This window comes from Crinia signifera, chromosome 12 (genome assembly GCF_055691185.1).
Source record: "Crinia signifera chromosome 12, ASM5569118v1, whole genome shotgun sequence".
NCBI lineage: Eukaryota > Metazoa > Chordata > Amphibia > Anura > Myobatrachidae > Crinia > Crinia signifera.
The window spans coordinates 9,880,721-9,907,400 of record NC_139228.1 but is presented as its reverse complement, the minus strand read 5'-3'; the positions used below and the strand labels follow the sequence as shown (position 1 = coordinate 9,907,400).

The window sequence follows — 26,680 nt, the reverse complement described above, 5'->3', positions numbered from 1 at the left end:
CCCCGTACCCGGTTATGGTGAGCCATGCTGTGCTGCAACCAATCAGAAGACAGCATTCATTGGTCTGGTTACAATAGAAGGTGATATACAATGGTCTGCTATGGGTGGCCACACGCTTTAACATGTGACATAGAAAACGTGTTTAGGACATAAGTTGTGTGTGTGTATTATGCACCATTAGCAAATATAAGACCCACAAACTAAACGATAGGAAGTATGACCTACAGGTCAGTGATGTAACACAAGAGACAGGTGACAGCGACAGACAATCACAGCCTTTATCGCCAGAGATCAGACAGGTGACAGTGACCCCGGATGAGCTGTGTTTGGGGTGTCCTCAGCCTCCTCACTGGACGGTGGTTATAGGGACCTCGGCTTTCCGTACGACCATTGAGCAGTACTTGTCTGGGAGGCCGGCCGTACTGCAAGAGAGAAGATACAGTGACGTAAATATGGAGGTCACTTACTATGCGGATGAGTCCTCTCTGGGACCGTTAGCAAAGGTGACACACACAGATTGTTCAACACAGGTGACACCAATCATATTTAGGGGGAAGTCCAGGTGTTTTGTCCCTCCTGGAATGGGTCATGTTGGGATATATGCACATTACAGCCCCCTGCAATTTCCATGTGCCCCCCTGTATTAAGTGCCGCCCCCCGGCTTAATCCGGTCCTGGCTGGCAGAATGTGCTACAAAATTGAGGTTCTCAACCAGCAAGCTGATGAAACCCGCAGCTCAGCGCAGGCGCTAGGTGCGAGAGCACGAGCAGAAGCAAGTCGTGGAACGCATTGCCTTCCTCTACATGTTGGCTGACAGGGTGTCCTGCAAACTGAGGCTCCCTGTATGTTATCTGGTAGGTTGTACTGTAACGTAGAGTTCCCCAACAGCCAGAGGACTACAGCTTCGGCCTACTATAATTTACTGCGTCCCACCATATAGGTTAAATAACTGCAAAACAATATATTTCCTCGGTGGATGACTGCAGGAAAGGTCCAGTCAGTACTCCAACATCAGATTCCCGACCGTTTAAATGCTGACAGTCGGGGTCCCGACTGACAGGGGCTATTCTCCCTTGTGGGGGTCCACGACCCCCATAGACGGAGAATAGAACCTGTGGTGAGCGAAGCGAGACACCGAGCCCACAAGTAGCTTCTTTGCGCTCACCCCCCTGTCGGAGCACCAGCAGTCGGGATTCCAATGTCGGGATACTGACCATCGGTATCCTGATTGTCGGACCACCATACCACACCTACTTCATCCTCCCCACCTTACTCTCGGTTACACTCACCGCAACTCCTCCAGCTTTTTCTGCTTCACTTCATCCAGACGCGCTTTGCGCTGACGGGCTTCCTCCGTCAACTTCTTGCCCTCCTCAAAGAAGGCGATGCGTTCCATGACTTGCTTCTGCTCGTGCTCCCGCACCTGGCGCCTCAGCTGAGCCGCGTGTTTCATCAGCTTGCTGGTTTTTTCCTCCTGCTCCTTCAGTTGTTTCTCAGCAAGTTCGTGCTGGACCCTAGCATGGAAAAATATGAAAGAGGACAACTGAACGACTGCTGGCCACCAACACTTTCACACCTGCTTAGAGAAAGGTTCACTTCTCCGTACCTTAAAACCCGGTCAAATTCTGCCCGCTCCCGCTGTGCCTGCACAGCCAGGAAGTGCTCCTTCTGCGCCACCTGTTCCAGGCGAGTCTTCCGCAACATGGAGTTAACCTGCGTCTGCTTCAGCGCTTCCTCTTTCTCCTTCTGGCGCCAGGCTCTCTCCATGGCTTCTTGGTTCCGTTTTGCCCGAAGAGCATCCTGGAAGATAAGATCACAGTTGACATGAAACCACGCATATGATTGGTAGATGGATTACTGCTGTCAAACACTGTAGACAAAAGTGATTGGACACCCCAGTGTCCAATGGTGTTCTCCTACAGCAGACATGTGTTCATGAGGTTATAAAATGGGAAGATGGGCACCGATTAGATCATTTTCTAAGCATTGTGGAGGTCAGGAAGGTCCCTAAAGTCACTGTGCCCTTTGTCATTAATGTGTTGAATTGCAGGAATGCACGTCACCCTGGGAGACCCCCAAACCTGTAACACAGGAACCAGAGAGTGCTAACCAGGAAGCTGCTCAGGGGTCTTCCTATGCGTATAATGGCACCAGTTACAAATGGCCACTGATGTGTTGGTTTCCACAAGGACACTTGGTAGGGAGGCCCATACTATATTATAGTATATTATGAGCAACTGCTCACAAACCTCTAATCACAAAGAAGAGTTCAGCCTGGCACTTACGATGGCCTAGAAAGCACAAAACCTGGACCGTGGAACAATGGCGGTGAGTGTTATGGAGCGATGAACCATGATTTACACTTTTCAGATCACATGGGCTTGTTTGGGTTTGGGTCTACTGTGTGTGTTACAAGTGGTGAGTACAGTGTCTGGTGTGTTTGACAGTTACTCCTGGCCTGGGGTTATAGAGGAGGTGGGACTCAGAATTAAGGGGCAAATTTATTAAGCTTGGAGAAGAGATAAACTGGAGATAAAGCGGAGAAAAGGTAAAAGGAGATAAAGCACCAGCCAATCAGCTCCCAACTGTCTTTTTCAAACACAGCTGATTGGCTGGTGCTTTATCTCCTTTTACCTTTTCTCCGCTTTATCTCCAGTTTATCTCCAGTTTATCTCTTCTCCAAGCTTAATAAATCTGCCCCTCAGTGAGGTTTTCTTGGGAGTGCCATAACCCCTGTCCGAACCTCTATACCTCCTGGCCCCAGTGTCCCCCAATGACCGTCAAGGAAAGCATTTTACGTAAGAATCCGGACCAAACCCACATGGGTTCCGGCTTCCAGGGCTCTTTAAAAGAACATTCCAGCGGACAATCAGTAAATGCACCTAGTCATCTCTGCATAATACTCGATGTCTAAGTTTTACAATTGCTTTAGTACGAAACTAATGTAATCCGCTTCTGCAGCGCCTGTAGTCCCAGCCATCAGCGCTTCTGTATTTCTGGTCCTTACGGTAAAGAACACTTACCTGCTCCGCTCGGTGGTCACCGGCCCTCTCCTGTAACGCTCGGAGACGGGCGATTTCCAGTTCTTTCTCTTTTTTAATCCTTTTCTGCTCAGCTTCATATTCTGCCTCTCGGGCCTTTAAGAAGAAATAAGGAGTAGTTACTTCTAATGCAGCTGCCGGAATTCTAGAGTATCCCTATCGGGCCAGAGGTGGGTACTAGCTGTGGAACTACAAGACCCAGAGTAACTACACAGAGACATCACTGTGTCTGTGTCACATTGTCTCTGTTGTAAAACATTATCTAGTTTCTATCATTACAAAGTCTGCTGGCAAAGCCTTCTTTACAGATTCATTGTTTGCCTTCTCTTAGCCACTGGGTGAGTGGAAAGGTTAAGAAAAGAGATTATGATGGAGAGCAGGGAGAAATCTTTTTGTGGTAATTATCCACAAAAGTGCACGCACAATAACCCCCAAAGTGCCCCTTTTATCTAGTATATACATGATATATTATTACGATTGTGCCCAGAACACGTGTAGGTTATTAGTGTGTAGGTGCCGAGTCCCCGGCCGCCCCCAGTACCATCTTCTGCTTGGTGTACTCCAGGACACTCAGATCCTCCAGTCTCTCCTGTTCCTGCCTCTCCACCTTCTTCCTCTCGTTCTCAGCATTGATGCGCTTAATCTCAGTCTGGATCTGCAGCTGCTCCATCCTCCGGCGCTCCATATCCTGGGGGGGAATAAGTGGGATCACAGGCAGGTGAGAAGAGAGACCCTGTGCACTGACACCTATTGTAGAGTAGCATTGTTCCACATAGAAACCTATGGGGTAAGTGGCTGCGAGCCGAGCAGGAGGGACCGGAGATTCCTGCTGCTTTCCCCTTAAGGGGTGTGATTTTGATTCGGATCGTGTCGAACTGCAAGCAAAATGCATTCGATTTGGAGTATATGGTACAGACAATTTTTCTATTGGATTTCGATGCCGAGGGCATTACACAGACCAAATCGATCCGTGTGTCTGGGGCATTACATTTTCAGAAATGATTTTGCAATTAAAAACTAAATCACTAGCACATCTGTAGTGTTGCTGGGATTATCAGTTCACCTTGATATCTGAGTCAGGAATGTGCGACTTTGATAACATTTGACAACAGGGGCATTTCATCATATAAGGACACAACAGCACAGCATACACACTTTGATCTATTATCACACATTCTGGGGCTGAACGGGCTGCAAAGGGGGTTTGTGGACAAAGACAGAAGTCAGCAAATCTCTATGAATGAGAGGCGAGAGACCTGTCCTAGTTCAACAACCCCCTTGGCCTTTTTATTTTGGTGCCCCTCTGACAGCTGGAGCCCAGCGGCCAGTACCTCCAATGTCTCTGGTAGATATGCCACTGTTTGATAAGTGACACAGTTCTGCCCCTTATGGGACCTTTTATTATTACATGATCTAGCACTGAGAGCAGATGTTTTAGCTTGTCTGCTAATCGGTGCTACAATTACTGGTGGTAAAAAAAATAAGCAAATTATTCCTGTGTCAGTAAGACAAGTTGAGCTGAGTAGATACGGTTCCTTGCCGACACCACAATAATGCACATGGAGGTTGCGCCAGTGGCGCAGTGTTTGAACCACTTGGATACAATTCCCCAATCTGCCTTTTTTGGGGCAGGTGCTGCTTCCGCATTCAGGTGTAGACACGTATTGGTGTAGTGTGATAATGTTCCGCTGACTGCTTTGTCCAATGGTCAGTAACAAGTATTTCCAGCCATTGGCAACCCTACATATTACATGAACATTTACCATTATATCAGGCTAGTCTGAGATACTTCTGTCTTCTCTAACTGCTATGTAAATGGTAAGAAGGTCAGTCCAGAGCAGTATCCTATCTTCTTGCGTATACACACACACACACACACACACACACACACGTGTACACACTTATGCACAAGCATCTTCCCAATACAGCCTAGTACTTACCTTGTAATCTTCCATCTGAAGCTCTTCCAGGAACTGAAGCATCTGCTGAGCTTCCTGCTCCCTCTGCTCCTCCTGCAGGAACCTGGACTCCTGGTTCTCTCCTATCTGCTGGATGATGTGATGTTTCCCTCTGCGGAGAAGAAGCCGCCACACAGTGTTTATAGGATATAAGTGTACCAATTGGCACAAGCCGGTTACAGGTGGCAGGATCTGGGCAATCAGACCCAGCACCAGCTAGCATTAGAAGAACCCAGTTTGGCCTATTGATACGTTGGCCAATGGTGGACATCTGCATCTGTCTTTTGGCCACATTCTTCAACATGCTCAATAATCATCTGATCTGTATCAATCGCATAGTCATCATCATGGGGAGATTTTAGGCCCTCGCATGCTGCAATATTGGGCTTATTGCCTGATACCTCAGTGGTCCCAGCATCTGTGTAATAACGAGTAACCCTACCTGATCTTCTCCTGCTTCCTCTTCTCCTCAATCTCCTCCTGCATCTTGATGGCCTTCTGCCTTTCCACCTCCATCATCTGGTCCAACCTCTTCCGTTCTGCCTCCAGCTCCTTGGAGATCACCTTCTTCTCCAGAAGTTGGGCGTCGCAGATGGCGTAGCACTTGGCATTCAGGATCATCTGTTGGCGTGACAGTATGATACATACAGTAGGTTACATTAGTGTTTACCAGCCTCTGTCCTCAAGGCGCCATCCTCAAGGACGTCCATCCTTAAAACAGTGGCTCAGTTATTGTGACTTATCCATCTATGCTCACACACATATGCCTATAGCCTGCACTGTCCGAGCACCTTGAGGACCGAGGTTGGGAAATGCTGGGTTGCAGAATCATTGTTGTTTGCAGTTAGAAAAAGCCTGAGAACTCCAAGTAAAATCCACCTACAGATGGGTCGGCCATGGGCCATACTATCCATCACGTGGGCTTCCACAAACAGACACGTGGGTTTTAGGTGGATCATGGCATCAGCATTAACCAGCAAACAGGCTGCCGCGGCCGTATCGAGCCGCACCCGCAGATGTGTCTGACTCAGAACAAGGCAGGAGTTTCGGCGCTTTAAGAATCTGCCCTCTGCCCTCTCTATATCGACCATCCCAGTTCCCCCAATGGAATCAGTTTAAAGGATTTACCATAAGTATTAAAATCCTGTTTTCTCATTCACCAAATTGGGAGACGGGAACCATGGGGACATCCCAGAGTTGAGCTTTGAACACAATATAGAGGTGATACCTAGGTTTTTGCCCGACACAGCAGCAGAGGACCCTTACCCCACCACTCAGATGGCACTGGCCAATCGTGTACCCTCACATGATCCTTACCTGCTCCATACAAGCCCCGCAAATTACTGATGTAGTCCATTCTAGCAATGGTTTGCGGAACCACAGAACAACCTCTCTTGTAGGCATCATAGGGAACCAAAAAGTCATCAGAACTCTAAAGTTACCCAGTTACCCTATTTTCCCAGCACCCCAGGGGGCCTGACCACACCCAGAGCGCAGGGAACCTCTTCTTTAGCATACCAATTACGGAACAAAAGCAGAAAATCAATGAGCTAGGGATGGACATCGGAAGCCCACCCTCAAACGGTGGCTGGATTTCCAACCTCAAAACTTTCAATCCGATAGCTGCTGACCATCTCATCACTAAAATTTAATCAAAAAAATCACATGATTGGCGTACGGGCAAAAAATAATATTATATATTATATATAGTACTGCACTGTGGCTGACTGGGGGGCGGGACCATCAGAGTAAAATCAAATGTGTACCATTCGATGGTCACAAACACTGGAATGCTGCCATCTAAATGAGTTAGTGTTGCGGTCGCCATATGTACGCGGCAAGGTCTCTCATCGATGTCACTCACAGTGAGGACTTATTTGCATAGTGATTGACAGTCAGGGACAGTGTGGGGAGGTGTCTGATTGCCGCAGCGTATTTGTATACAGTTGCTGGGACCTGAGAAGCCGCTGGTGGGCGTCTCATTACAAATCCGGGCGTCTGAGTCATTTGCATATTTTTGCTCATCCTCTACATTGAGATATCCTCTCTCGGGACCTTATATACCCCAAGGTTCCAGTGTCCCTATTAGGATCCTACTAAATATTTTAAAGTTCAGACCTATTTGTCCGAGACAACTTGTAGTTCTATCTCATTAATGGAGACGTCTATTTTGTGAACCAATAATCGCCAGTTGAATTGGAAATAGTAATATTGCTGCGGAATGAGGCTCAGAAAGCCTCGTGCCTCAGTAATATCTCCAGTTTCCGGTTAATGGTTGGGCCGGTTTCTCATAATGGGCGGCTCAGCCCATAGAATGAGGTCACAATGGGCGTACATTTATCTGCAGCTATGGCGCACCTCGTTGAGCTTCTTGATCTCATCCTCCTGCTCTATGCGCATGGCATTGGCCCTCTGGAGCAGGTACTGCGCCCTCTGCTGGGCTTCTTCCTCCAGGTCACTCAGCTTCTCGTTCTTCTTGCGGAGCATCTCCTTTTGTTTCATCACGTTCTTACGCTCATTAACCGCTTCCTGGGAAAGAGTAGGGAATATCTCCGGTCAGCCTCATTCAGGGGGCAATCTGTATCAGCCAATCAGCTCCTGACATTTTTCAAACACAGCCTGTAACATGGCAGTTAGGAGCTGATTGGTTAGGATTTAAGCGCTCTCCACTTTATCGGTGTCCAAACTTTGGTTAATCTCCCCCTTAGTACTCTGTACATACTGTATGAGGATAATCATAGTACATATCTAAAGACAGGGACTGGTACTAAACAGAACTGACCTTCAGAGATACAATGGGCCTAATTCAGACTTGATCACAGGACACAGTTGTTCTCAAAATGGACAAAGCCATGCTGCGCTGCAGGTGGGCAGATGTAACGTGTGCAGAGAGAGGTAGATGTGGGGGAGTTATTTTGTTTCTGTGCAGGGTAAATACTGGCTGCTTTATTTAGATCTCAGTTTGGACACACCTGACACTGATCTGACTCTCTCAGGCAGTGCAGCATGGTTGTGTCCATTTTGAGAACAATGTTGCCCTGCCATCAGGTCTGAATTAGGCCCCATGTGTATCACTGCACGAGGCTGTCTCACCTTATAAAACCCAGTGAGTAAATCACAAGTCTATGTATATGGCATTGCCGCATGGCAGGAGTGGCTGATTTGCATATTGCTTCTAGGAATTCAATGACATCTCTGTATGATGCTTCAGTACAGCAGCGATTGGAATGTGTAACAGACACGTGCCTAGTAATGTAATGCTACAGTATGACCCTTATTATCACATGGCTATCCCCCAGGATCCCCGGGACTGGCTATCCCCCCCAGGATCCCCGGGACTGGCTATCCCCCCCAGGATCCCCGGGACCGGCCATCCCGCCAGGATCCCCGGGACCGGCCATCCCCCCAGGATCCCCGGGACCGGCCATCCCCCCCAGGATCCCCGGGACCGGCCATCCCCCCCAGGATCCCCGGGACCGGCTATCCCCCCCAGGATCCCCGGGACCGGCTATCCCCCCCAGGATCCCCGGGACCGGCTATCCCCCCCAGGATCCCCGGGACCGGCCATCCCCCCCAGGATCCCCGGGACTGGCCCTGGCTATCCCCCCAGGATCCCCGGGACTGGCCCTGGCTATCCCCCCAGGATCCCCGGGACTGGCCCTGGCTATCGCCCCAGGATCCCCGGGACTGGCCCTGGCTATCGCCCCAGGATCCCCGGGACTGGCCCTGGCTATCCCCCCAGGATCCCCGGGACTGGCCCTGGCTATCCCCCCAGGATCCCCGGGACTGGCCCTGGCTATCCCCCCAGGATCCCCGGGACTGGCCCTGGCTATCCCCCCAGGATCCCCGGGACTGGCCCTGGCTATCCCCCCAGGATCCCCGGGACTGGCTATCCATCCCCCCAGGATCCCCGGGACTGGCTATCCATCCCCCCAGGATCCCCGGGACTGGCCCTGGCTATCCCCCCAGGATCCCCGGGACTGGCTATCCATCCCCCCAGGATCCCCGGGACTGGCTATCCATCTCCCCAGGATCCCCGGGACTGGCCCTGGCTATCGCCCCAGGATCCCCGGGACTGGCCCTGGCTATCGCCCCAGGATCCCCGGGACTGGCCCTGGCTATCCCCCCAGGATCCCCGGGACTGGCCCTGGCTATCCCCCCAGGATCCCCGGGACTGGCCCTGGCTATCCCCCCAGGATCCCCGGGACTGGCCCTGGCTATCCCCCCAGGATCCCCGGGACTGGCCCTGGCTATCCCCCCAGGATCCCCGGGACTGGCCCTGGCTATCCCCCCAGGATCCCCGGGACTGGCTATCCATCCCCCCAGGATCCCCGGGACTGGCTATCCATCCCCCCAGGATCCCCGGGACTGGCCCTGGCTATCCCCCCAGGATCCCCGGGACTGGCTATCCATCCCCCCAGGATCCCCGGGACTGGCTATCCATCCCCCCAGGATCCCCGGGACTGGCCCTGGCTATCCCCCCAGGATCCCCGGGACTGGCTATCCATCCCCTCAGGATCTCCGGGACTGGCCATCCCCCAGGATCCCCGGGACTGGCCATCCCCCCCCCCCCCAGGATCCCCGGGACTGGCTATCCCCCCCAGGATCTCCGGGACTGGCCATCCCCCAGGATCCCCGGGACTGGCCATCCCGCCAGGATCCCCGGGACTGGCCATCCCCCCCAGGATCCCCGGGACTGGCCATCCCCCCCAGGATCCCCGGGACTGGCCATCCCCCCCAGGATCTCCGGGACTGGCCATCCCCCAGGATCCCCCACCCCAGGATCCCCGGGACTCTGCGGACATCGGAGGCCGGACTCTTACAATATTGGCCTCCTTCTCCTCCTTTGTGTACTGTGCCACCTTCTCGCGCTCTTCTTTGGTTGGGACGCGGGCTGCTGATCTGATGCGGATGAAATCCTGGGGGCTCATGATTAGAGACATACCGGAGGGGTCCTCTTTGGGCACACTGCAAATGGGGGAAACAAGTGATGTTTTATATACGGTTATATACAGAACCTAAGTGACTCTGCATTACAGTAAATCCACACCTTACTGTCTCACAGTGGAGCTACATTAGGTCTAAATATTAATTTATCAGGCTGTCCCCTCACTAGGACATATTGTCGTTGCACGCAGATCCGGCCGTGTCAACACATCACACTGTGCGAGTGCGGCAAAATCACAACTGCAACTTACATGAGGTCCCGTATCAAGTCACTGGTGATAATTCGGATGGTCTCAGGCTTGTGGCCCCTCGTCGGTGCGGACAGGGTCTTACGCCGCCCCTGCTCGACCCTCTGCACAATCGAGGTGTCATCCTGTGGGAGCTTCTGGGGATAGGAGTGCATTTTAGTACATCATCTGGAATTTGTCATCTATTGCGTAATAACAAATCACAGGATCTCACTGGCGGTTACATCGATGCAGCTATGCAAACTATTATATATCAGCACTGCTGCTCCCAACTGGCAGCGTAACCACGTCCAGGACCCCGAAGGTCACCATTCTTGCTTTGCCATTAACAGTCACACCTGTACATCTAATAGGACGGGCGCAGCCAGACCAGGTTTATTTATCCACCTGTAGAAGATGTTCTTCTAATTAAAAGTGGTCCGACACCCTTTAGAACTGACCATTTCCAGCAGTGGCAGAGAACCGCCTGGGCCGGTGATATTACAGGACACTCCCACTAGAATACCGATTGGGCAAGGGGTGAGAAATCTCTTACAAATGACACTAGGTATGTATAATAAATGTTAGCGGTAGTGGATGGGAACGGTTTCAGAGATCGATGCTATTTGAAAAATAATCTAATAGCGCAGGAAGTGTTTGCAGATGTCGCAACATCAGATCACCATCGCAACCATCGTTCAGAGCATCAGCTATCCGAGTGGCAGCCTCTTCTCCATAGCGGAGGCCAGTACATGTGCATCGAAAGACCCAGACCCTGACCAGAACAGAGTAGGCACCCCCACTTTCCAGATCGCTGGCCACACCCATTCCCCACCTCAAACATGTCAATCATGCGGTGGGTTAGAGACCTACACCAGGGCTGTAACAAGGGGGGGCTGGGGGGGTCACGCACACGGGGCGCTGCATGGGGGGAGGGGCACTGTCAGGTCTGGGCAGTGGGGGTCCGGGACAGGCGTAGCGGCAGCTGGAAGCAAGCTACGCTATTTGCCCGGCGGGAAGCAGATTTTGAAATAACTTGCCGGACGCTGATTGGCTGAATTCTCTCAGCCAATCAGCGTCTGACAAGTCTTTTCAAAATCAGCAGCGCTTCCCGCCGCCAGGCAAAAAGCGTAGCTTACTACAAGTGAAAGCCATTGCGGCGCTGCCCGTCCCCGGACTCTGCTTCCCGTCCCCCCACTGCCCGGGCCGGAACCCCCGGTGCCCATCCCCGGACCCCGCTGCCCATCCCCGGACCCCGCTGCACAACAGGTATGTGGGTGCAGGGTTTTCTTAGCCTCCGGCACCAGGGTCAGACGGGAGGGGGGGGGGGGCGACCAAATGACTGCCTTGCCCCGGGCGCCGGAAACCCTAGTTTCGGCCCTGCCTACACAGAGCAGATTCTTCGCTAGTGCAGATCTCCAACCATCGGAGATGTACATAAACCATCGGGTCTACTTAACTGTCTGCATCAGACTCATCGTATGTCCGTCCTTGTTATATCGCCACCTCATTTATCCCCTAATCTGGAGCCTAGTCACACAAAGGGGTCATGGCAGATGAATTGCGCTGTATGCGTTTTGTACATATAGCGCATTTCTGTGTTCTATTCGCAGCCTGCTCCCGTGTGTTCCTGGCTGTACCAGGGCTCGCTAGCCTGCTCCCGTGTGTTCCTGGCTGTACCAGGGCTCGCCAGCCTACTCCCGTGTGTTCCTGGCTGTACCAGGGCTCGCCAGCCTACTCCCGTGTGTTCCTGGCTGTACCAGGGCTCGCCAGCCTACTCCCGTGTGTTCCTGGCTGTACCAGGGCACGCCAGCCTACTCCCGTGTGTTCCTGGCTGTACCAGGGCTCGCCAGCCTACTCCCGTGTGTTCCTGGCTGTACCAGGGCTCGCCAGCCTACTCCCGTGTGTTCCTGGCTGTACCAGGGCTCGACAGCCTACTCCCGTGTGTTCCTGGCTGTACCAGGGCTCGCCAGCCTACTCCCGTGTGTTCCTGGCTGTACCAGGGCTCGCAAGCCTACTCCCGTGTGTTCCTGGCTGTACCAGGGCTCGCCAGCCTACTCCCGTGTGTTCCTGGCTGTACCAGGGCTCGCCAGCCTACTCCCGTGTGTTCCTGGCTGTACCAGGGCTCGCCAGCCTACTCCCAATGTGTTCCTGGCTGTACCAGGGCTCGCCAGCCTACTCCCATGTGTTCCTGGCTGTACCAGGGCTCGCCAGCCTCACCTTCACCCCGAAGAGGCTCTCATCAATTTCCGAGCTCAGAGCTTTGGTCCGGTATTTCCAGGCCTTTGACCGCTGGGAGCCGTTGGAGCCGGAGCTGAGCGACCCCACAACACTTTCTGGCTGTGAACACAGGAAACAAGGACAAGAGTCAGCGGAGTGATGATAGACGCCGTGCGTACAGCTGCCATTGTGGTGCCTGCGCGATCAGTGTTACAATACAAGTAAAGGGGCACACACACACAAAGTGATTTTGTGCTATTTTCTAAGCAATCTAACTAGATTGCCTAGAAAGTAAGCAGCGATCTCTCTGTGTGTATGCCCCGAGAGATTAATTATCTCCTGCTAACGAAGTCAGTGCATGCAGTCTAAATCTAGTCAAATTGCTTGCAAGTGACTGCAAATCTGTCTGTGTGTACAGAATGAGAGATACTGATCGCAATCTCCCATTCTGATCCACTACCGGCCTTGTTTTGCGTAAGCAAAATCGCTTAGCACAAATCTCTGCATGTGTATGTGCTCGCCATGGGAGATCAGGACACCAAGAAATCGACACCCCTAAATAGCTTAGCACACATCACTACGTGTGTATGCCCTTTAACTTCACTGATCAGACAAGGCTGGCGTGCTGTACTGCGCTACGGCTCTGGTGTCATTTACTGACGGGACAATGCAGAGGCACAGGATCGATAGATAGATAGATAGATGACAGTAGATTATACTATATCACAGCACACTACAGTATATTACAGTACAGATATCTGTATATTATACTATATCACAGCACACTACAGTATATTACAGTACAGATGACCGCATATTATACTATATCACAGCACACTACAGTATATTACAGTACAGATGACTGTATATTATACTATATCACAGCACACTACAGTATAGTACAGTACAGATATCTGTATATTATACTATATCATAGCACACTACAGTATATTACAGTACAGATAACTGTATATTATACTATATCACAGCACACTACAGTATATTACAGTACAGATGACTGTATATTATACCATATCACAGCACACTACAGTATATTATAGTACAGATATCTGTATATTATACTACTAGGTGATTCATCGCGCCCTACGGGCGCTCTTCACACCGTCGTAAGGGGCTGCGCCCCCTTAATTTGTGAACATTTGTATATGAGAAATATGGTTAGAATTGTATGAAAGATGCCTGTATTGCAACTTGAGTTATAGGTGAAATGTGTTAAATAGAGAGCATATGATGTGGAAGGGGGTGTGTATTGTTTTGTTTAATTAAACAGCGGTTACAGAGTAAGATGTACATTGATAGTGTGGATGGTACAGTGACATTTGTGGGTGTGGGGGGGGCTGTGTGTGCATGTTGTTTAGGTGTGTGTGTGTGTGCAATAGTATAGTAGGGTGTTTTTGAGTCAGCGGCTCCCCACTGGCGGAGGTCACGACACAGGAAAACAGGAGGCTGGGTAGTGATAGGGGTGTGTGGACATAAGGGGGACTAAAGAGGAGGGTGGGAGATACTGTGCAGCTTCTGCCAGTGGGTGAGGGTCCAGTGTGGAGTACAGGATGGTGGCCCTGAGTCAGTGTCTCCTCCTACTGGGTGGGAGTTAGGGTACATGAGAGCAGGAGGCTGGGCTATGAGGCATGATAGAGGCATGTGGGCAACACAGCGTCAGCGACTCCCCAGTGGTGGAAGTTATGGTTCAGGCATACCTCCCAACTGTCACGATTCCGTCGGGACAGTCCCGATTTTCGGGTCCTGTCCCGACGTCCCACCCGCAGCAGGCATTGTCCCGCTGCGGGTGGTGGCAGTTGGGAGACCCCCCAATCTAGTAGAATAGATGCTGTGCGCATGCATAAGCCGCGCCCTCATTTGCATACGCCCGCCCCCTTTTCGGGCGCTCGCTCGGCTTCGCCGCGCGAGTGTCCCTATTTCATCCGGACACAAGTTGGGAGGTATGGGTTCAGGAGAGCAGGAAGCTGGGTAGTGATAGGGGTGTGTGAGTATACGGGGGACTAAAGAGGGGCTTAGGGGTGCCGTGAATTGTGGGAGGGGCGTGGGGGGTGCCTTGAATCAAGGGAGGGAGGGGGCGCAGGTGTCCGCGAATCGTGGGAGGGAGCGTGAATTGCGGGAGGGGGGGTGTGCGGGGGGTGACGTGAATCGTGGGAGTGGGCGTGAATCGTGGGAGGGGGGTGCGCGGGGGGGCACGGGGCGCGATGAATCAACCTAGTTGGTTATATATTCTTGTAGAAGGATGGTAGGATGTTGCTGTCATTCAGAATGCATTTACATAAACAGTAATAGTAGCAGTAAAAGGTCTGACTTAAAGCACCTACAGTAAAACAGAACAGGTGTTATATATTATACAAAGAATTGGTTGATGATGTGTAGGCTGACGCGCACATAGTTGTCACTGGAAAAAAATAGCTACAAGAAAAATCAACACAGAAAGGTCAACACATGAAAATGTTGACATAAGTGTGGCACTTCATTGGTGTCCATGTCGACACATGAGAATGAATATGAAAACATTCAAAAAAAGAAAAATAAATCTTCAAAAACTCATGTCAACCTTTTTCATTGTCGACCATAGCCGTGCCAGTGTTTTGCATGTGCCATTTAATCCTGGGGTTGCCGTGAATCGCGAGCGGGGGTGGGGGGGGAGGAGGTGAGGTGTGTCCGCGAATCACGGGAGGAGGGGTCGTGGGTGGATGCCGTAAATTGCGGGAGGGGGGGGTCGCGGGGGGGGGGCTGTGGGTGCCGCGAATCGTGGGAGGGGGGGACGCGGGGGGGTTGCAGTGAATCGTGGGAGGGTGGGTCGCAGGGGCGGAGGGTTGCCGCAATGACAGGGGGGGAATCGCGGTAGGGGGGGTCGCGGGGGGTGGGGGGTACCGCGAGGAAGGGGGGGCCTGGGGGGTTGGCACAAATCGTGGGGGGGGGTCGCGGGGTGCCACGAATTGCAGGAGGGGGTGTGTCACTGGGTGGGGCCGCAAATCACGGGAGTCGCCGCAAATTGGGGGGGGGGGGTGCTGTGAATCACGGGAGGGGGGTCGCCGGGGGGTGCCGCGAATCGCCACAAGAAAAAATCAAACACAGAAAGGTCAACACATGTAAATGTTGACATAAGTGTGGCATTTCATTGGTGTCCATGTCGACACATGAGAATGAATATGAAAACATTGAAAAAGTGAAAAATAAATCTTCAAAAACTCATGTCAACCTTTTTCATTGTCGACCATAGCCATGTCAGTGTTTTGCATGTGCCATTTAATCGTGGGGTTGCCGTGAATGGGGGGGGGGGGGGACACATTGCTCTGTTTCTGGACTTTCTTCTTAATTTATGGATTACCATCACCTGTGCTTAAACACCTTTCTTATCAATTACCCTGTTTAAAACAGGTGATGACAATCATAAATTAAGATGGAAGTCCACAAACAGAGCATTCTGTCCCTCCTGGAGAGGGTCATGTTGGGAGGTATGGGGCGCTCACCTGGTGTGTCTGGTGAGTAGCTGTGTCTTTGCTCTATAACATGGAGAGGCAGAGGGTATCTGGCACTGTCTGTGGGCTCACTGGGCTGGTTCTCTGTCATGTTAGTCAGAGGCTCCACCCAGCGTTACAGCTTCAGACACACTTTGAGTGACAGATGTAGCCAAATATATAAGAGATATCACAGCACACTACAGTATATTACAGTACAGATAACTGTATATTATACTATATCACAGCACACTACAGTATATTACAGTACAGATGACTGTATATTATACTATATCACAGCACACTACAGTATAGTACAGTACAGATATCTGTATATTATACTACAGGTCGAGTATCCCGTATCCGAATATCCGTTATCCGAATTATTCCGAAATACGGACATTCCAGAAAGTGAAAAAATTTTTTTTTTTTGCTAAAAACTCACTGGGGACATATGTAACAGCATCACTGGGGACATGATATGTAACTGGCAATATATATGTACAAGACAATGATTGCTTGGCATTCAAATTCAGTGCTGAGATAGTACACACATTTTGTTTCACGTTTTGAAACCTTGTTTTTTGAACAATTAAAATATGTTTGTGTGTATTTTATGTGGTAACATATATTTGTGTGTATATTATGTGTTTATACAGCATAAATGCAAGATACTTCAAAATACATCATTGAAATATTAAAATATTCCGAAATACGGAATAATCCGTTATCCAAAATTCTCCTGGTCCCAAGCATTTTGGATACGGGATACTCAACCTGTATATCACAGCACACTACAGTATATTACAGTACAGATGGCCGCATATTATACTATATCACAGCACACTACAGTATATTACAGTACAGATATCTGTATATTATACTATATCACAGCACACTACAGTATATTACAGTACAGATGTCAGTGTATTATACTATATCACAGCACACTACAGTATATTACAGTACAGATATCTGTATATTATACTATATCACAGCACACTACAGTATATTACAGTACAGATGTCAGTGTATTATACTATATCACAGCACACTACAGTATATTACAGTACAGATATCTGTATATTATACTATATCACAGCACACTACAGTATATTACAGTACAGATGTCAGTGTATTATACTATATCACAGCACACTACAGTATATTACAGTACAGATATCTGTATATTATACTATATCACAGCACACTACAGTATATTACAGTACAGATATCTGTATATTATACTATATCACAGCACACTACAGTATATTACAGTACAGATGGCCGCATATTATACTATATCACAGCACACTACAGTATATTACAGTACAGATGGCTGTATATTATACTATATCACAACACACTACAGTATATTACAGTACAGATGACTGTATATTATACTATATCACAGCACACTACAGTATATTACAGTACATATGTCAGTGTATTATACTATATCACAGCACACTACAGTATATTACAGTACAGATATCTGTATATTATACTATATCACAGCACACTACCGTATATTACCGTACAGATGACTGTATATTATACTATATCACAGCACACTACCGTATATTACAGTACAGATGGCCGCATATTATACTATATCACAGCACACTACAGTATATTACAGTACAGATGACTGTATATTATACTATATCACAGCACACTACAGTATATTACAGTACATATGTCAGTGTATTATACTATATCACAGCACACTACAGTATATTACAGTACAGATAACTGTATATTATACTATATCACAGCACACTACAGTATATTACATTATATATATCAGCACACTACAGTATACCACAGCATACAATACAGTACAGTGACAATACACAGAGTATATATGGTGCTGCACTCTCACCATGTCTGCCCCAGCTGCAGTGTTGCAGTATACACTTGTTGCCCCAGCAACCAGCACTTCCTCCTTCCCCACTCATCCCCATGGCAGCAGTGCACAGTAACAGGAAGGGACGTCAGTCCTGGCCATAGCCTCTAGGCAGGGGGGGGGGGGGGGGGGGGATAATGGAGTATTTTACAGAGCTTTCCCCAATTCACTGCTGGAGGAAGGATTCGGGGCTACTTCAGACAATGGGGGAGCTAAAGTCCCAAACTAAAATCCCAGTGTCATTATTTACAAGGGAAAGAGAATTAACATTAAAAGATTCTCTCAGACCAACTCCATCTGGAAAGTGATATTTATGTATCAGAGATCATAATAATCATAAGTATCATGTATCAGATATCCAGACATAATAATATTATTATACAGTGTTTGTACAATTGGGAAGTTTGTGTTTTTATTTATTTTTGAAAGTAACAAAACAAATGTTTTAGCCGACACAGCAGCCGCCAAACACCCCGGGCGTAAATAAACACAGATCTATAGGATCACGTGCCCTCAGGGGAAATCTTCTGAAGATTTAATGTAATCAATCCAACTCAAAGTTTTGTTTCAGGGGATAAACGTCCATGTACTAACATTGAGATAAAAAGAAAATCATCATTGCGGTTTAACGCCTGAAACACAACATTGATTCAAATTGATTGCAGCAAATGTATACCCCACAGTTACTCTTTTTTTTTTTAGTGACTGTCGACCTAGACAGTGTTGACCCACTATACAGTGGCATAACTAGATACGTGGGCCCCATAGCAGCTGCACCCCCTGCACCTATTGTAGTAACGCCCTTGCCACTATACCGTAACCCCAAAATGCGGCTTGTGAGAACTATGCCCCCTATGGAGTAGGAGGATAATCTGCACCAGCAGAAGTGTCCAGTAGGAGGCGCCAGAACACCGAGCAGGGAAGTTACTACCAGAGCTTAGTGCATCATTACTCCTGGCTGCCAGTGGGTCTGGTCCCTGCGTCTCTCGGACAGACTCACATACTGTACTGTACCTAGGGCACTGTCATTTATAGCATCTATATAATGGGTATAATAAGTGGTTATTCTGTTACTCACTAAGAGGGCAAATTAGCTTCCCCCGCACATGTGCAAACAGCCTGCTTTTGGCGCCAGGCTGTGCACGCAGGGGGCATAGTTATGCCTTAACATTTCTGCAATGCATTTGTGAATATTTAGCAATCGCAACGTGTGGAGGGACCTGCATGTTCGTGAAAGCAGTTCCAGCTTTGCAAAACTGTAACCGACACTGAATCAGGCCCGATGTCCAATAAAGTTTTTCTGAGAATTTGAATAGAGGGGTTGAGAACATTCCAAATATTAGCAGGTAATGTTTTTTGTGGCAGTTCTGGATTGGCTTTGGGGTAGATGCTTTTATCTTCTGCGCCTACTCATAATCGATTTGGGACGACTTCACCCGATTTCTTGGCCCAATCTGCCGGAATTGGGTGAAATCTGGCCCAAATCACATGTAGATGGGGGCGTTTAGGAAGTGTATTCCTTAGAATATTAATACTCCAGCTGGCATTCTGAAATGGTTAGAGTGCCATTCTGACTGTCACCTCTCAATCACAGTTGCGGACACACCAGCTCTCCCCGCACGGGGCACCAGAGCTTCCCTCTTGGAACACTAGCTCTCCCCGCACGGGGCACCAGAGCTTCCCTCTTGGAACACCAGCTCTCCCCGCACCGGGCACCAGAGCTTCCCTCTTGGAACACCAGCTCTCCCTGCTCCGGGCACCAGAGCTTCCCTCTTGGAACACCAGCTCTCCCTGCACCGGGCACCAGAGCTTCCCTCTTGGAACACCAGCTCTCCCTGCACCGGGCACCAGAGCTTCCCTCTTGGAACACCAGCTCTCCCCGCACTGGGCACCAGAGCTTCCCTCTTGGAACACCAGCTCTCCCTGCACCAGACACCAGAGCTTCCCTCTTGGAACACAGACATTCTTAGACACATACTGAAGCCAGAGCAGCAGACAGCCTGGGATGGGTCATAAAGTTGACACAATTAAGGTGGACAGGCCATACGTTGACACACGAGAAAGGTCGACATAGCTCAGGTTGACATGGCCAAAAAGGTATGAAAAAGGTTGTCATGAAAACATTTTTAGATAGACAACATTTTCTACCTCCGGCAGGTAGAGAACCTTTGCCTTTGGTGACATCAGCGAAGCCATACGCCGCTAGGTGAGCATGCGCTGGGCGACACTGGCACAGATGTAGTTAACGCGTGCCTCACTCCTTCCCAACCCTCCAGCTGCGGCGTGTCAGCCCCCAGCTGATAACATCTGTCCAAACAGCACAGCACTGAGCCCCAAACCCGGGCAGCTGAAGCCTTCATTCGCAACCCTGTTCATTAGTCTTCATTGTTTTTGTTTCTATGGCAAAATAATTCTAAATATCCTGATTTAAACAGGAATTTTCCACGGCTTTAGAGAACTGACCACCAACAGCCTTCATTTGTTTTACTAAATACCAAAAACGTCCCGTCGTTCACAGCGACTCTTGTGCTGCAATCCACATACATGCAGAACTTTTTTGGATCGCCCGGTTTGGTCACGGCATCTAGTCCCTGTCAGGGGTGGGACCCCCATGTGCCTCTTTTGTCCCATTGTCTGCTATATAGCATCCTGGTCAGATATATTACATTATATGAGACAAGCAAGAAGGTGTAGAACCAGAATTCATCCTGCAAACCACTACGTGTCATAACCCAGAAGTCCCTCTGCTACTGGAAGGCAATAGTTGTTCCTAGAGAAGGAATGTGGGTTTCCAATGGGTCTTGGATAGGTGGAGCAGTGCCAATGTGCTGTCTGGCTACAGCAAGTCAGGGTAATGCCGACAGTAGAACTGGTTAACTAGGAAGACCATCTTCTTCCCTGGAAATGGGTTCTAGCTTTTGACAACCAGCAGAGGTAAAGCCACCAGCTAATCTCTCTATAGCCTGTTTCGTCATGTTGGTGTTTAGTGTCCTGTACTGTTTATTGAACCCTCAGAACAAAATGGCGGTTTCTTGCTCCTCTGACAATACTGGGAATTATAATTTTCAGGCAACTTTCCAAGACTACCACCTCTGAAGAAACCTTAGAGGACTGTTCTGAGATGGTTCAACACCTAGAAGTCTCCTCAGATGTTATCCAGATGTAGCCCCCTTGTGTTGGAGTTTTAGGCAGATTAGTGATGTGGCAACATTTGCTGGGGCTACCGGATGGGTGATATGGTAGACACCTGGACAGGTGATATGGTAGACATCTGCTGGAGCTGCCAGATCAGTGATGTTGTAGACATCTGGATCAGTGATATGGTAGACATCCGGTGGAGCTGCCGGATCAGTAATGTAGTAGACACCTGGACAGGTGATATAGTAGACATCTGCTGGAGCTGCTGGATCGGTGATATGGTAGACATCCGGTGGAGCTGCTGATCAGTGATGTAGTAGACACTTGGACAGGCGATATGGTAGACATCTGCTGGAGCTGCCGGATCTGTGATGTGGTAGACATCTGCTGGAGCTGCCGGATCTGTGATATGCTAGATATCTGCTGGAGCTGCCGGATCTGTGATATGCTAGATCAAAAAACTTTTTTGAAAAAGTTGTTTGAACACAACGAAACGCGTCAGCCAAACCCACTGTTGGACATTGGACTATATTCATTCCTTTCCACTTGAACCAGCTCCTCAAGATCATCATCCTTTGGACTTCCCCCATTCAATTCTGTTCCACCATACTGGACCTTACCGACACGGGATACCATCACCTGCTCATTCTTGGAGACCCACCTGGTTACTTTTCAGGACTACCTGCATACCATCATCCAGGCAACATCTTCAGACTTCAGCAGTGTATTGGGTACCCACAGTACCAGTCAAACGGATTACAAACAAAGGGGTAAATATGTCCATAATTGCCCACAAAGGAGCTTAATAGGAACAAGTGGAAGCTATCTACTCCATGTCCACAGTTATCTTAACCATTGTTTATAAGTGCTTTTATTGTGAGTATATTGTGTACATTAAATCACCCTTTTAATTATTTGTGATACCCAGTTGATCTATATGTGTATTGTTATTATTTTTTTGATTTAAGCGCTCCACCACCCTCTTTTGTCCTTACAATTATTACTTGGGGACTGACCCCCCCTTAGGTGTGAGCAGCTAGCAAAGCATCCGGATCCCATAGCGCCTTTTTTTTGTTCACTTACGTGAACAATAATTTTCTAACCAACATTTCTGGACTTGGTTGGAACTAGGGATGCCAATCCCAGAGCATTTTTTCAATCCCGGATTTCGGGATTGAAAAATGCCCGATCCCGGGATTGGCTTCCCTAATTTAAAAAACGCACCCTGGCCGCCCCGCATATTTGCTTACATGTGGGGTGGGGTGCGGTGCGGCCGGGTGTGTGGGTGGGCAGCCGGCCAGGTGTCTGTGGAGCCGGGCAGCCGGGTGGGTTGGCGGGCGTCAGGGGTAGGGATGGCCATCGACCATCGATGATTTGAAATCATCGATGGTTCAGGGCCGATGTCGAATACTTTTGCCATCGATGGGGGAGTACCAGATGGTTTCCCTCCATCGATGGAATAGCAAAACGATGTTTTGATTTTTTTCCAAAGTGCTGGGACACGGAGCATAGCTCCGACCCCCGACACCCGCGAAGCCCCGCCCCCGTGTTTTGATTGGCCCACAGGCCAATCAATCAAACACAATGGATGACCATCGATATGTAAAAATATCGATGGTCATCCATTGCATAGTTAAGCACTTGGCAAACATCGATGGCAATGGCAACGATGGCCATCCCTAGTCAGGGGAGCCGGCGGGTGGATGGGCGGTGAGCTGGCCGGGTGGATGGGCGGGGAGCCGGCCTGGAGGGTGGGTAGATGGGTGGGTAGCGGCTAGTGGGGCGGGTAGCGAGCCGGGGGTGGGGGGGCAGGCTTCTGGGGAGCCAGCCGGGTTGGTGGGCGGGGGCGGGGGCGAACGCATGCCGCACAGAGCCACACTGGCTCTGTGCAGCTGCTTGGCCTGCGCAGCGTGACCTCTGTACTCGTCACGCTGCGCAGGGATGCACTGCCGGGGAAGGGAGAAGCCGGGCAGCGTCTGAGCACACGCTCAGACGCTGGCCGGCATTAGACTGCGCATGCGCAGTCTAATTCCGAAATCCCGGGATTGGAAACTCCAATCCCGGGATTGAAATCCCGGCGTTTTAGGGACCGGATCCCGCCGATCCCGGGATTGGCCACCCTAGTTGGAACACAACTGTGCAGTGTATTATGGGACTTGTAGTTGCAAAATCGCTGGAATACTTTTAGACTGTAAGCTCTCACGAGCAGGACCCTCTCTCCTCATGTGCTTTTCTTAGAATGTCCTGTCCCCAATGCAACGTCTTTATTTACTATGCACTTGTCCTAAATTGTCTTCTCCTGCAATTCATTATTTGTTATTTGCTCATTTAGGTAATGTTAGGCGCTGCTGAACCCTTGTGGCGCCATATAAATAAATGATGATAATGCAGCAGGTTACCCATCCCTGCTATACAGTAGAACCCCCAGCACACAGAAACGACAGAGTATGGTATCCGTCAGCAGCCTGTGGGGTGAAGGAGAACAGATCACTTCCCAGAATCGGCCTTCTCAGTAACAGCCAGGATAACATCCATCTTTATCCAGTTATAAAAGAAAACACGCTGGGCCCAGGGTGATTATTTACTCTGGAGAGGGGATTGTGGTGGGAGGGGAGATCTGCCAGGAGATACCGGTTCTACACAGAGCGCTGGATGGTCAGCATCGCCAGAGACATTCCTGTCTGAGCACGCTACACGTTACAATGGCTGCCTTCAGGACAGGACTTTCCACTGATCCCAGCTGGATTTACATGTTCTGCTTTCATTTGTACCTGGCTTCTGTGATCCGCCGCTGCGTCTAAGGGCCCGATTCAGAGCGAATTGCTGCTGAGCGAATTCGCACATCAGCTGATTAGTGATACAATGCACATGGGCCACAATGCGCATGTATAACACCACTTGCCGTACGCAAGGTGATTGACAGGAAGCTGGCGTCTGGGGTTGGTAACGGCCCTTTCATGGGCGAGCTAAGAAAAACGCAGGCGTGACAAAAATGTTACCTTCGGGTCGAGTAAGTCTCCGGTTACTCCTAGCTTGCGATGAGTGGAGGCTGCAGCACAGATCAAAATTTAAATAGGGGAGACACAGAAACTGGCACCAACTGCCATTCCTAACTGACTCACTGGCAGTAGCTGATTATTTGGATCCCAGGGGCCGGATGTATTGTGGCTGGAGTCCGGTGGCTGTGCGAGATGCCAGATGAACACGGATGTTTTTTTAAAGGGACAGTCATTTACAAGGCATGGTTTTGTGTTTGTCCCTGGCTGCAGTCTCTGTTGGAGATCTCTCGCATCCCCAGTGAGCCAGTCACCAGAGACACAACCTTGTAGCGCTGGGCTAATGTGGGTGGCCTGCGTATGTACACTGGTGTGTGCTCACATTTGTCCGCACACAGCCTGAATTACACTACATAGTAGTCATACCCTCGACCCGACTTAGATCGACAGTCATTAGGTCGACACAGTTGGGTCGACAGGGTTCTAGGTCGACATGGGACAATGTTGACATGGTTTTAGGTCGACAAATGCATTAGGTTGACAGTTTCGACATGGGTCGACATGGGGTCGACATGGGTTTTTTATTGTTTTTGAGCCGACATGTGCCGACAGGCGGTATTTCATGCCCTACCATCCACTAGGGCGTGGTGGGAGAATAAAATAGTGTGCCGAGCGTATCGAGGCACCGTGCCCGAAGCATTGCGAGCAATGCGAGGGGCTGCGGTTGACTTCCAACTGTGTCCATGTTGACTGTGTCGACATTCGGGTAAAAAAACTGTGAAAAATCCATGTCAACCGCGCGACCTAACCCATGTAGACCTTGTCCTCTGTCGACCTAGTAGCCTTTCAACCCAACCGTGTCCACCTAAGTCAGGTCGACAATACAATCCACACTCAGTAAAGAGTACATAGAATTACCACACTGTCCCTTTAAACCAGGACATGAACATGTGCTACACAGGCTCTGTAGGCTGTAGCGGATTACAACTAGGTGGCATGCAGTACTGTACACACACATATATACATACATATATATACACACACACACGTATACGTACTGCCTGTATAATAACCTGAAGACCTGGTTAAGTGTGGACTGGCCTCCATCACCCTACACCTGCACCTATATAACACCTATGGCGTTTGATAGAGCAGAATTACTACATGGTAACAACATACACAGGGTTCAGGGATATCTTATTGGTTAATTTGCTGCCACCCATAATTCAGGACAGTCAGCAATATGATGAGTGTTAAACATTGACTCACGTACTACCACAGCCTGGCTCCATGGGGATTCACTAAACACTCCAGTATTGCTGCATTCGACTGAGTGGGTCTGTCAAGTGCTGAGTAATCAATTACGGATGGAGCAGGTCAGGTGTGTGCTGCTCTTATCTGGGTGTGGTATAGATTACAGACACAATGGGGGTTATTCAGACCTGATCGTAAAGCAGATTTTTTAGCAAATGGGGCAAAACCATGCTGCACTGCAGGGGGGGGCAGATGTAACAGGTGCAGAGATTTGGGTGAGTTATATACATTTTCCAATAGCAAAAAGCGGGGACGCGCACCAACCCAGGTTTTTGCCCAATTACCCAACCCGGGTAATTACTTGGGTTGGACGCGGAATGCTCCTGGGTCTAGGGTGAGTGTGAAAGGGTAACCCGGGTGACTGCAATACAGAAGCTGCCGCTGGGAGATCTCTTCTGCTGACGTCACCCAGCTTTATATTATTAGATTTGATTGTTTCTGTGCAGGGTAAATACTGGCTGCAATTAAGATTTCACCCCACCCTCGCTGGATGCTGGTCAACACATTAAAAAAAGGTTGACATGGTCAATAGGTTGATACAAGCAAAAGGTTGACATGAAAAAGTTTTTCATGATTTTTGCAAACTGACTTGTTTCTACTTTACCATCCTAGTAGGCATAGCGGGATCATAAAATATAGCCAGAAGCATGGTGAGCGCTGCATTACACTAATATGGTGTCCATGGCGACCAAAAACCGGGAAAAACTCATTTTCGACCTTTTTCCATGTTGACCTTTTGTTTGTGTCGATCTTTTGACAATGTCGACCTAACGCATGTTGACCTTTTTCATGTGTCAGCATTAGTGGTCGACCTTTTGACTGTCGACCTAGACACTGTCCATACTAATAGTTAATAGTGTTGACATACCTCACAACTTCAGTCCACACTGAAGAGGGACGCTCGCAGGCGCCTGGCTGATATGTGGGGGCGTGACCTTGAGTCCAGGGGGTGTGGCCTGTGGTCACATCACTCCTACAAGACCACACCCATGGTTTCACCACTGTGGGGGTGGCCAGCACTGCGTAAGCTACTAGCCACGCCCCCAGCATAGCGTCTACTCAGCAGAGCAGTGATTGGCCGGGGGAACTCCCAACAGCATAACCCCCCTTTCTCCCACGGGACACTGTCAGCCCGGGTGGAACAGTGCCAAAAAACAGGACCTTCCCATGAAAGCCGGGACAGCGGGAATGTATGGTATTAAGAATATTGTGCCTGATTCAGATCGGATCGCTGCTCTGCATAGTTTCAGATGACTGTAAGTAGATAGCCATCACCTAGACAGAAAGTAACAGAATTGCTAATGGATCGCTATTCATTCTTATGTGCACATCTTCACGCAACTCACTCACCCTTAAGTGAGGGTACACAGGCTGTGGTAAGCCAGCTGTTGTGGAACTACATATCCCAGCATGCCTTGCCATACTTCTAGCAGGACTTAAAAGCA

At 49.4% G+C, this 26,680-nt stretch overlaps 1 protein-coding gene across 4 annotated transcripts in view; it reads right to left on the bottom strand.

Moving 5' to 3' along the window:
- Nucleotides 1–264: 264 nt before the first annotated feature.
- CFAP45 (cilia and flagella associated protein 45) overlaps nucleotides 265–26,680 on the bottom strand; it is a 129,924-nt gene continuing 103,508 nt past the window's right edge. Inside the window, exons 1-12 of one of the 4 annotated variants that reach the window (XM_083167738.1) lie at nucleotides 17,764–17,856; nucleotides 12,394–12,513; nucleotides 10,198–10,328; nucleotides 9,823–9,967; nucleotides 7,358–7,528; nucleotides 5,442–5,620; nucleotides 4,982–5,111; nucleotides 3,583–3,729; nucleotides 3,024–3,137; nucleotides 1,607–1,800; nucleotides 1,290–1,514; nucleotides 265–422 (exon numbers count right to left, since the gene is read on the bottom strand). In XM_083167738.1, coding sequence (XP_083023864.1) covers nucleotides 347–422; nucleotides 1,290–1,514; nucleotides 1,607–1,800; nucleotides 3,024–3,137; nucleotides 3,583–3,729; nucleotides 4,982–5,111; nucleotides 5,442–5,620; nucleotides 7,358–7,528; nucleotides 9,823–9,967; nucleotides 10,198–10,328; nucleotides 12,394–12,513; nucleotides 17,764–17,766 — 1,635 coding nt within the window. In that variant the 5' untranslated portion in view covers nucleotides 17,767–17,856 and the 3' untranslated portion in view covers nucleotides 265–346. Of the gene's footprint in view, nucleotides 423–1,289; nucleotides 1,515–1,606; nucleotides 1,801–3,023; nucleotides 3,138–3,582; nucleotides 3,730–4,981; nucleotides 5,112–5,441; nucleotides 5,621–7,357; nucleotides 7,529–9,822; nucleotides 9,968–10,197; nucleotides 10,332–12,393; nucleotides 12,514–17,763; nucleotides 17,857–26,680 lie in introns of those variants that run through there. The other 3 variants (XM_083167736.1, XM_083167737.1, XM_083167739.1) reach the window with 3 other exon arrangements.